Raw genomic sequence first — 10,837 nt, 5'->3', positions numbered from 1 at the left:
AAAGTAGCTATCCATATATTTTGAATTAAACACCAAATGTTTTTTTGTGCACTTATTGGATTTTAGCTCGGCAGTGACCAGAACATGTCAAGTGAACAAATGACTTCCTGTTATAGCAGCTAAACGCTTAATTGTTATACCTTATTATATACACCGGTCCTTTTTATCCCACTATATCACGAGATAAAACAAAGCTATTAGTGTTAACCCTAACCAATGAGATACGAGTATGGGTTGTGAAGTCTACTGTGTCTTTTATTCTACTTTACGTGAATCTACTCTAGTTGACTAAACTTCACTAATAATTTTTGGACACTCAAGCTTTTGAGCGGATGTACTGTTTCATTTATGTTTTTAGGTTAGGCTTATATGTCTGTCAGGCTGTGTTTATTAGTCGGTTCTTAGACCTTTCGGTTGTTTGATAAAACATTATAATGTTGGGTTATGAAGCTAGATATGTTCATTTTTTCCGTACTCTCATTCTGATAGTCCGCGTGCTTTTACTTTTAAATTCCACCGGCTAAACGTAGTTAATTCAATACCTTCTGTCGTGTATCGCTAACGAGGTGATTGCCGAGTATATTTATTTTATTACTTACCCTTTTGGACTTGAAACTCAATGTTGGTTTGATTTTTACTTTCGTGAAGTTGCAGATTCGGTTGCTATGAAATCAGTTCACCTTTTCCTACATCATGGGTGTGAACATGGAAGTAATATATCCCGGTTTTGGTGGACTCCACCCACAAATCGGACAGAAAGTCAAGATTCACTACATTGGTAAAGCATTGAATTTTGTGTTTTTAAATGTTTGTGACGATATTCGTTTGGAATTGAAGGAACGTTTCTCGATGGGAAAAAATTCGACTCGTCAAGGGATCGTGGCAAGCCGTTTCTGTTCGTGATTGGAGACGGGCGGGTGATCAGAGGTATAAACGAAGGGGTGGCCAAGGCAAGTTTGCTCAGCAATACGTCATATAATACAAATACAATTACATAACACAAATTAAAAGCATTATATTGTTAATTCTGAGGTAAAAAACATAAACCACTTGTCTGAAAAAAGTGGATTTGAAACTTTTCTTCACATTATATGAACTTATGATGCTGATTTTATATTCTTTTAATAAATGGGTTTTTTTGCCTGGATTTAACAACATCACTTTTCAAATAAACATTTGATGCATTTTTGTGGCGAGAAAAAATGTTTCTTGCAGATGACGAAAGGCGAAAGGGCGAAGTTGACTTGTTTACCCAAATGCGCATGTGGTGCTGCGGGGGCGGGAGGTGTAATCCCACCAAATTCCACTCTGGTTTTTGATGTAGAGCTAATTGACATTCATTAATCATGCTTTGTTGCGTCCTATTATGGAATACACACTCCGTTGGCAAAAGCTATTTTCCATTTTGCATTTGTGCTGAAAATAATTACACTCCATACCTATATAGGCTACATTATTTTTTCAGCATTTTGGTAAAACAACACACTATAGGCTACTTCAAAAATTGAAATATTGGGATCTACCCAAAACTGCAGATGCAGGCCTAGCGATCACTGCAACTTATTTTATAATACTAAAAAAAGCAGTAGCTTTTTATACAGGATCAGCCTGGCTTATAAATCAGGAATACATTAAATGTGTTTACTGAAGGAACTGAAGATGCCCATGGGGCGAAATATATATTCCTGATTTATAAGCCAGGCTGATCCTGTATAAAAAGCTACTGGTTTTTTTAGTATGATTTAATATAATTTGTTTTTCAATTCAAAATACCCTAAAGAAGCCGTGGGACTAAGGTGTATACTCCTGGATCAAACACAACCTAATAACCAAAGTGGAGCCAATAATATGAATTGTGTAATTAAGCTGCAGACAGATAGCCACTGTTTCGACCTAAAAGGTCTCATCAGTGCACCTGGTACCTAATAACAACCTAATAACTTCTCCGTAACTGAATGGCGTTTGGATTTTTACTATGGTCCCCAGTCCTATAGGCTACTACCGATAGCCACTAGATCTCGCTAATTTGCCGATTCCTCGTAGCATATTCAAAACCATTAAATGGGGCGGGCATTTGGCAACATCGGTGAAGCGCCCGACCCATGTACCAAGAAGTAAACCTGTTCGGGATTCGTGGCCAGGATATCGTTATAGGTTCAAATCCTGCTCGTTTACATGGATCAGAGGGTCGGTAAAGCAATAGAAGTATTCTATACCAAGCGGATAAATTAAACAAAAGCATCGTGTTTTCGAATAAAGCTTTTTCATTGTGGTTACACGTAACTTGTGTCCATTTCGTGACGGCAAAAATTACATTTACCTGTAAGCTAGGCAAACTAAAGTCAAACATAGTAAGTTATGGGATATGTAAATAGGTATTGGCTTATCATGACTAAAGTGGGCAAGTTTTGTTTGATATGAAAAAAGATTATAAATTTCTTTTCCGGCCTACTGTACATCGAACTTCATTGGAATTGCGTGTTTTAGATTGTTCTTTTAACGTTGACTACGAAAATGTGGCACATCTTTTTTGTTTTCTTGGGATTTTTTTCATGTGATGAAGCGTAGTCCAACATTATTAAACAGGTTTTGTAGAGAAGTTTTCACTGCTGTTTTCTATGAATGCCTCTAGGTGACACTTGTTTTCTACAATAGCATCTGTATGAATAATGCTTTAATTAATGTGACTCTTCCTAAATGTCAATAAGGTTGTTGGCCTGTGATTTTCGTATTGTAACGGTTTATTATAGGTTACCCCTTCGCAATTTGTCCACGAACCCTTGTTCCGGATTGCGGCGGACAACATAAAACAACATCAATTGGGTGAATGAAGAAGACGGCTAAACATTCACATTTCGTCTTTTTGGGCATAGCGCCTCTTAATTAATGGTTTCATAATGTAGTTTCTGCGACTGAATTTAAGTTGCAAAATAGAAACATTATTGACAAAAGTGGTCATTAAACACTTTTTGGTCTTTTTCCTTAACTTTATATTTTTAATAAAATTGTCTAAGCGTTATACTAGCAAACCTAAACTAACTTATTTTAGGGGGGAGTATCTATGTCAATGAAAATATTTCCTTGTCACCCCTGTGGATTTACGTTTGCCACGCCTGCGCATTTACCGGTTGCGCTTACAATTACAAGGCCACTAAACTTGGAAATGTTTCAGAGAAAAATATTGTTTTTTATTTGTCAATAGATTTAATTAAAAAGATGTTGCAGTTTCACAAAATATATATTAAAGATAATTTTGTGCCGAGTTTGTTTTAATTTTTAATGCTGAAATCAGTACATATTAAAAAGTTTACTACATACTCTTTTGACCTTGTAATTACGAGTTTTTTTTGTTTGAATTGAGAAACGCGGATAGTGTGCTTTCCTTTACAAACGCGAGGTTATAAGTTTTTGCAATTGCATTGCTCATCATACAATCATTTTACCTTTTTACTTACAATGGGTGTGGACGTACAAGTTATTACCCCAGGCGATGGTAAATTATCAATATCTGTTGAACATGTTATCCGTTCTTAACGATATTCTTTGCGTGATTTGCAGGACAATGCTATCCACAACCGGGGCAGACTGTCAGAGTTCACTACACTGGTAAGCCATTTTGTTTTTTTCTGCCAAATAGGTGTTTTGATTTTATATTTCGACATTATAGGAACATTGACCAATGGGAAAAAGTTTGACTCGTCAAGAGATCGTGGCAAGCCGTTTGAGTTCAAGATTGGACAAGGACAGGTGATCAGAGGCTGGGATGAAGGGGTGGCAAAGGCAAGTTTGCTTAGCTATGTAAACCATTTCTTAAAAATTAAACAATGTAACACACCTTAAATTTGTATGTGAATGCTTAGGCAAAAAAACACTGCAAAAACCCAATCTGCAGAATATGGCAGTTCCGGATAAGATCTTTGGCGTGCAAGACTAAATCTTATTGCGTGGGCACATCACATGCGCAACCCCTAATCCTGCTTGCAATGAAAACAATAACATGTCTTTCTGCTAATTATTTTATGTTTAGGCATTCGCATGTCGATTTTCGTGTGCAGTCAGATGGTGTATACCAATATGATTATTTAATCTTTCTCAAGGGAGGATTAATGAAGTCTTGTCTGACTTTGACAAACCATTTTTCACTGAAACAAAATTCTTTTAATGCAGATGTCCAAAGGTGAAAGGGCAAGGTTGACTTGCTCACCAGACTATGCCTATGGTTCCAAAGGGGCAGCGGGTGTAATACCACCTAACGCCACACTGATTTTTGATGTGGAACTTCTCGGCTTTCAATAATCATGATGTACTTTATTGCCTTATATTATGGCCCTTTTCCCTCAATGGGGGATACATAGTCTGATAGCAAAAGTCATTTGCCATGTTGCACTGGTGTTTGGAATAATTAACCACAATACATGTGTTAAAAAATTTGTACATTTTCTACTAAAATACCACATTATGATGTAACAATAAACTGCAGTTCAAGAAATTTCAGTGATCGTCTAATGTGTGCTCATTACGGATGACAGGAAAATAAGAAAGCTGTTTTGCTGTTAATTAGAACAATTTCAGTAACGTTCAGCAACTACACTTTTACTGGATCTTAAAACTGTCACTTCCATGTTGCTGGTGCTCTGCTTCTACTGTGGTCCCGACCTCTAATGCCCCCTACTCCAGCCAGAAGCCCCCTGGACCTGGAATCGCGCTCCGTGCTGGACCCACTAGCACCTCCACCAGTGCCTGTGGCCCCTTGGTCTTGTTGATTGGCTAATTCCTCGTCATATAGCAAATCATAGTGGCCGTATGATTCTTTAGGTGGTATCTTGTTCCATCTCACATCAGGTTGATCCCCATGTGGTATGACAATGTTAAGGGTATCATTGACAAGGTTATATTTCATAATGCGATCATTGGCTGTGGTTGAAGACAGCGAGGGCGATGCATTAACCTGTAATTTAAGATATTAAAATAAGAAATTAGTTAATGGTGAGAAGACATTCGTATGCAAATTTCAACTAAGGGCGTAGAGCAGTGGTTCATAACTTCAACATAAGCTACTTAAACAAAATATACCGCTGATAACAGAAAAAGCTGCCAACAAAAACTGGAATAAATTGGAACTCAAGACTAAACAATTTGCCGCACAGGCAATAGAGATTTCGACTAGCTTTTGCAAAACTTTTGTATTTGAAAGCACCTTTGACATAACCTTGCATAAGAACCACTGTTGTGGAGAATTGAAACAGGGCTTGTTACTTTTTGAAAAAATATGACATCTCATATTACATAATATTTCACGGTCCAAGCTGTATACCTCGATTAGCCATGGCTTCAGTTTGTCATCAATTATAATGTCATAACCGTAGACTTCAAAACAATGTCTGTCATTTGCCATAGTTCCTGATACAGCTTTTAGTGACATGACAATAAGCCAATTTATCTCGTCAAACAGCTTGTCTGTCACAACTTTACCCCTTGTTCCCTCCAAGTAAAGGCGGAGATTACTGAACACAAACAAGATGTCAAATTGAATACTGGAATAAAAAAACTATGGTAAACTCTATGTTTGTAAGGTTCACTGGCCTCACAGCCAAGCTGGATCACCTTATTCCAACAAAACAATACAAAATAGTTAAAATCATGCTCTTGGTGAGCTTTAAACTCATGACAACGGTCACACTGCCACACAAAACTAGTGCGATGTGGCCACAAAATGTCATTTCAGCAGTTGAGCTCCTATAGTTCAGTCGGCAAAGCCGGGGTAGGTTATAACCAGGATCATGAGATCAAACCATACAGGGTACTTGATTTTTAAAATTTTATTTCAATCTGTCAGAAAAAGTGTCTAGGATCCAGATTATCTGTGATGCCAGTAAACCATATTTTACAACACCTTTGCTAAAAAAAGTGTTTATGATCCAGATCGAAATATTTAGAACACCTCCGGTTCAGTTTACTTGTGCATAAGGATTCAAAATTTAATGTGTAAACTGTAACACACCCAGAGAATTATCAAAATGGCTGATTTTTTTTTCTAGACTTGGTGGGTAAACATGTATCAATATTGAGCAATTCAAGTATATTGGCTCCTGTAAAGCCTAATAATGGTGCAATGGTTTGCTATAGCTGTGTGGTTTGATAAAATATAGTTAAAATATTTAGTGGTGTAACACAAAGCTTGCTGTTATGTTCTCTAAATACATGGACATTATAAACCTGTTTGAAGTTTACCTAATTGTCCACTTTCCACCATGGACAGGATTGTATTCTTCACCATGCTTTTGAATGGAGACGTTAGTTAAATGAACGAACATGTTATCAAGTTCGTTCATGCTCTGTGTATATTTCACAGTGCAAAATCGACAGAAGCCAAGACGGTAAATGTAACACTTGAGAGGTCTATATGATGTAACAAGCACATACCTGCAGATGAAAAACACAGTGAAGCCAAGTAAACGTATAAACTACCTGTCCAAATCACATAATTAACTTGCAAGCAACTCACAATCTTAAGTCAAATTTTTTCCCACCAATCAGCAAAGGATTATCGATATAGCGTGATATGACATAGGCATCTCTTGCAGATGGTGGTGCAAATGAAGATGTTCTACTATCTCTTGACCACTTCTTGATTTGTGAAAGTTTATTTATGAGAAAAATACCAATGCCCCGTGCCTAAAATATAAATGTGGTTATGTTATTTAAACACAGTTTTCCATCCCAGCAACAGTGTAACTAAAACTCATTACACACAGAGAAAAAGTGGCCACCTAAAATTTCATTTAGTTGTATACAAATACTTTTTGTCAAATAGCACTGTTACATTTCTTTCATTCAAGGACATTATGTTTGCTGGGGAAAGTGAAAAAAGCCACATTAACATATGTAATGCAATTTATTTGATTAAAGATGTACCATTATTATGATTTATTGATACAAATTTTGTACAATGTAAGCATGAAATATATATGAAACTTGACTTTGCTGTATTTGATGGCAAGACTTCAGGTTAATTTGATTTATTCATTTTTTCAAAAAAAGTTGAAATGCTACCTCTTTAAACAACAGCTAATTGTGCAAACATCTAAAATATTCACATATATGGTTTTGACAGGACACACTGTATGAGTTTAGTGTACATACTTTTCCACATGGTTTCATTATCCAGGTGCTGGATGGATTTTTTCTAAACTCTTCCACAAACAAATTATAATCTGCTGGGAGTAGAAATGTAACAGGAATTGAATCAAGGTGAACATATCGACCAGAGTCATCCTGCAAATCAAAAGAAAGCAATACAAATTTACATACAATAGACCTTGGGTAATCAGGATATTGGATAATCCACAATTTCCCCTAAGTTATATGAAGTTGGAATGCAAATGATAGTAACAAAATCTTAATTCTTCACTACACTGTTCTGTATTAAACCCTGTTATATCAATTAATTAACCAACAATATTACTGCTGTGAGTGTGGTGTAACAGTCCATGCACCCTGATCGCTTTATAAGTAATGGTTAGAAACATATATGTTGCAGTGATTTTTTTTTATCTTTAGGTTACAGAGATGTCTTATTTATGTTCAGTAAAAAAAAACATGGAATATATATTTTTTTCGAAATCCTGCTAACTACCTAGTAGTCAGTTGAACCAAACATTTTCAGACAATCAGAAACTTTGCCTAATCCTACAAATTTATGGGAACAATTCAGATTTGAACTGACTGAGGCCTACAGTATATACTAGATAATAATTACAGTTGCACCAAATATATCCTCAATGTGATATTGTGACATGTGAAAATACATAAGATAACTTGATTTACTGTACAGAAGAATATTTATAATAAACACATTTTAAATTATCCTGACTATAAATAAGCTTGTCTATAGGGATGGGCAATATAGAATAATACACTATTCTAGAACATTCTAGAATAGTTAAATCGAATCCAGAATACCGAATCCTATTCTGTTTTTGTTTTCGCTTTTGCACTAAAGCACAATAAACATGAAAGAAATTCTTACACGACTGCAATAACAAAGCACAATCAAAGAATAAATTTATTGCAGTGTAATTTATATTTAGGCTCTCTAAGAGCTTGCCTGTCAAGCGAGTGCGTAACTTTATGGCTGTTAAACCTAAACGTCATCATATTACAACCACAGTTAATTGACGAAAAGTTTTCAAAAAACACATGCACCGTATTTACTCGATTGTAAGCTGAGTCTTGTAAAGTTTTTTAACCTATACCGTTTGTGATGCTTACAATCGAGAGTGGCATCTTCAGTTAATATCATGCGGATATTTTGTATAAAGCTTATATTAATTAATGTCATGTGGATATTTTGTCATTGTAGGGCACTAAAGTTTACCTTTATCGATTATATATATTTGTATCGATTATACAATCGATTATATACGGAAAGTTATGTGATGAACCGTACATTAAAGATAAATAGCGAAACCTATTATTCGATTTGAAGACAATTTGGATTCGGATAGCTTAAGATTCGAATCCTGCGGATTCGCTATTCTAAATTGCCCATCCCTACTTGTCTATAATAAAGTTGCATCATTTTTGAAAATAATGCTTTGCACCAGGATACAAATATAACAAAATTTTCATAACACTTTGTTAATTACCCTGAGGAAGTCTAGCTGGATAGCAGGTGAAACGTACAAGTTATGTTTTAATGTTCCAGAAGAACAGACTATCAAAATACTTTATTAATTGCTTAATACTGCTCTTCTGGCAAACTTTATTGTATTTACGTTTCTCGACGTTTCGGCTATTATGCAACAGCCTTCATCAGGAGGAAGTATCTAAGTCTACCACAGTGGACGATTTGACTTAGATACTTCCTCCTGATGAAGGCTGTTGCATAATAGCCGAAACGTCGAGAAACGTAAATACAATAAAGTTTGCCAGAAGAGCAGTATTAAGCAATAAATATGCCTGGCAGCATCAGTAACAATTTACTTTATTAATTGTTTATCACCAACCTTTTCTGCCAATGGATGTCCTTCTTTATCTAGATCTTTGCGAAAGCGCTTGATATTTTTTACCATCAAATCTTTACGTGTCAGCTCATAGTGATTAGGAAAGTGGTTGATAATTTGGTCGTCCGACAACCTTCAAACATGAACCTATTACAGTTTTGATATTAAATTACATGTTTTCTATTCTACCTGTAGCCATTCTCAAGACTAAAAATGTTCCGTGTTGTATTTACATTGGTCCAATAGAAATTCCAGTCTTCGTCAGCGGATACCTAAAACATAATTCACTTTAACCAACTTAACTGCAACTAGATAAAAAGCACAGAAAACAGACATGTTAAACAAACACCTGTTGAAACTATGAATGTGCCAGATCAGATATGAAAATTGATTCAATAACTAAAATGGTACCGCGAATTCCTGTTTTTTAATTTTCAAAAGGCGCTTGGAATCATGAACAGTGGTAACAATTTGTATGAGAAACCTGCAATTATGTTGCTAAAGCAACAATACAAATTTGTGGTGAAACAATTTTTTTATACCAATACAAAAATTATTATAACATTTGATTAAATATTGAGTTGATGTATTCATATTCAACTAAACATGTATCTTTTCTATTCTGGCACATCCCAAGTAACCAAACAAAAAACAAATGTTAAAACTCAGAGAGTCAATGAAAGCACCCAAGAATATTCAAAGTACTTTTTTGGTACAATTTCAAAGTGACTGATGCAAGGGCACCAAAACAAAGTTGGAGATTACAGCAAAGTTTTACCCTTTTTTTGCAAAAAATTACTAATAATCTGCACAATATAAATTAGCTAATGCATTAACATGTATAAAAAATGTTGTGATCTTCTGTACAACTAATGATCACCAAAAAAAAATCCTCCGCAGAAATAACAAACTTTTCAACCTGGCACTGCACTTCCAATTTCTGGCTTGCTTACCCAAGTTTTCATTCCTTATTGACCCCAGTGATATAAATGAGGCTCTCTTTGCAGGGAGTGTAAAACTAATGAGCTTGGCAGATATTGTGGTTATAAGAGACAGCAGAAGTCATGAACAAGGTAAGAATGTCGCGGCCTTGAATGGTACAATTTAGACACACAGTGCAACCCCCACGCAAAAAAGATTGTCGTACCTGGGACCATCCTCTCTTCTCGAAATTGTTGATTAAAACCGACTTTTCCAGATCTGTCGCATACTTGAGTTTTGCGCTCATAGCAATATGTTAAAATTCATAAACAAAATCCGGAGTTTAAATTTGGTTTTGTGCATAGCAACGAAAATCCCCAGTCCTGCTACCTAATTTGATTGACATGTGTATAACCGTTACAGAAAATAAGATTTTACACATAATAATGATATTGTTGTGTCAAGAAATCGGTATTTGACTATTTTATAAACGTGTTTTATAGCATAATTTGACAAATTAATAATATGGCGTTAAAAGGGTTCTCTGTTTCTGGGCAACACCGGCTTGATTTCTGTGTGTTAAACGTTTGGTGAGGAATAAAGGTAAAAAGAACAAAAAAATGGTTTCACATCTGCATTGTTGCAGTTTATCACACTGGTCATTACATGGTAAAGATGAAATAGAATACATAAGTTACGTATTATAGTAACATAAATGTTTAGTTTTCGTTGCAAAAATAACAGTGATTTTTGTGCTTTATCTCTGTCGCCCACTAACGGCAAATTTGTAAACGTAATGTTTCGTTATTCGTTTCTACAATCTAAACGCGGTTGTATTTTGGAAGTTTTGTGTACAGCTGTCATCGAGCAAAATTGTTGTTACGGGAGTTTTTGCACGTGTAATTGCTACA

General features: G+C 35.4%; 3 protein-coding genes across 3 annotated transcripts; 2 read left to right on the top strand and 1 right to left on the bottom strand.

Moving 5' to 3' along the window:
* Positions 1 to 693: 693 nt before the first annotated feature.
* Positions 694 to 1,344, top strand: LOC145902290 (peptidyl-prolyl cis-trans isomerase Fkbp12-like). The gene is made up of 3 exons (XM_082990212.1): positions 694 to 778; positions 838 to 950; positions 1,216 to 1,344. Exons 1-3 carry the CDS (start codon positions 694 to 696, stop codon positions 1,342 to 1,344), a joined length of 327 nt encoding a protein of 108 aa, XP_082846338.1.
* Positions 1,345 to 3,360: 2,016 nt separating this feature from the next.
* Positions 3,361 to 4,494, top strand: LOC145903870 (peptidyl-prolyl cis-trans isomerase Fkbp12-like). The gene is made up of 4 exons (XM_082992047.1): positions 3,361 to 3,493; positions 3,559 to 3,606; positions 3,668 to 3,780; positions 4,168 to 4,494. The coding sequence occupies exons 1-4, from the start codon at positions 3,457 to 3,459 to the stop codon at positions 4,294 to 4,296; spliced, it is 327 nt and encodes a 108-aa protein (XP_082848173.1). The 5' UTR covers positions 3,361 to 3,456; the 3' UTR covers positions 4,297 to 4,494.
* A 101-nt stretch (positions 4,495 to 4,595) lies between these two features.
* LOC145903869 (polyglutamylase complex subunit TTLL1-like) lies at positions 4,596 to 10,300 on the bottom strand. The gene is made up of 8 exons (XM_082992046.1): positions 10,153 to 10,300; positions 9,195 to 9,277; positions 9,009 to 9,138; positions 7,144 to 7,275; positions 6,506 to 6,675; positions 6,232 to 6,423; positions 5,315 to 5,504; positions 4,596 to 4,948 (listed from the first exon to the last, which is right to left on the bottom strand). Exons 1-8 carry the CDS (start codon positions 10,231 to 10,233, stop codon positions 4,613 to 4,615), a joined length of 1,314 nt encoding a protein of 437 aa, XP_082848172.1. The 5' UTR covers positions 10,234 to 10,300; the 3' UTR covers positions 4,596 to 4,612.
* Between the last annotated feature and the right edge of the window lie 537 nt (positions 10,301 to 10,837).

This window comes from Ascidia mentula, chromosome 5, assembly GCF_947561715.1.
Source record: "Ascidia mentula chromosome 5, kaAscMent1.1, whole genome shotgun sequence".
Taxonomy (NCBI): Eukaryota; Metazoa; Chordata; class Ascidiacea; order Phlebobranchia; family Ascidiidae; genus Ascidia; species Ascidia mentula.
This window is presented reverse-complemented; position numbering and strand designations above follow the sequence as displayed.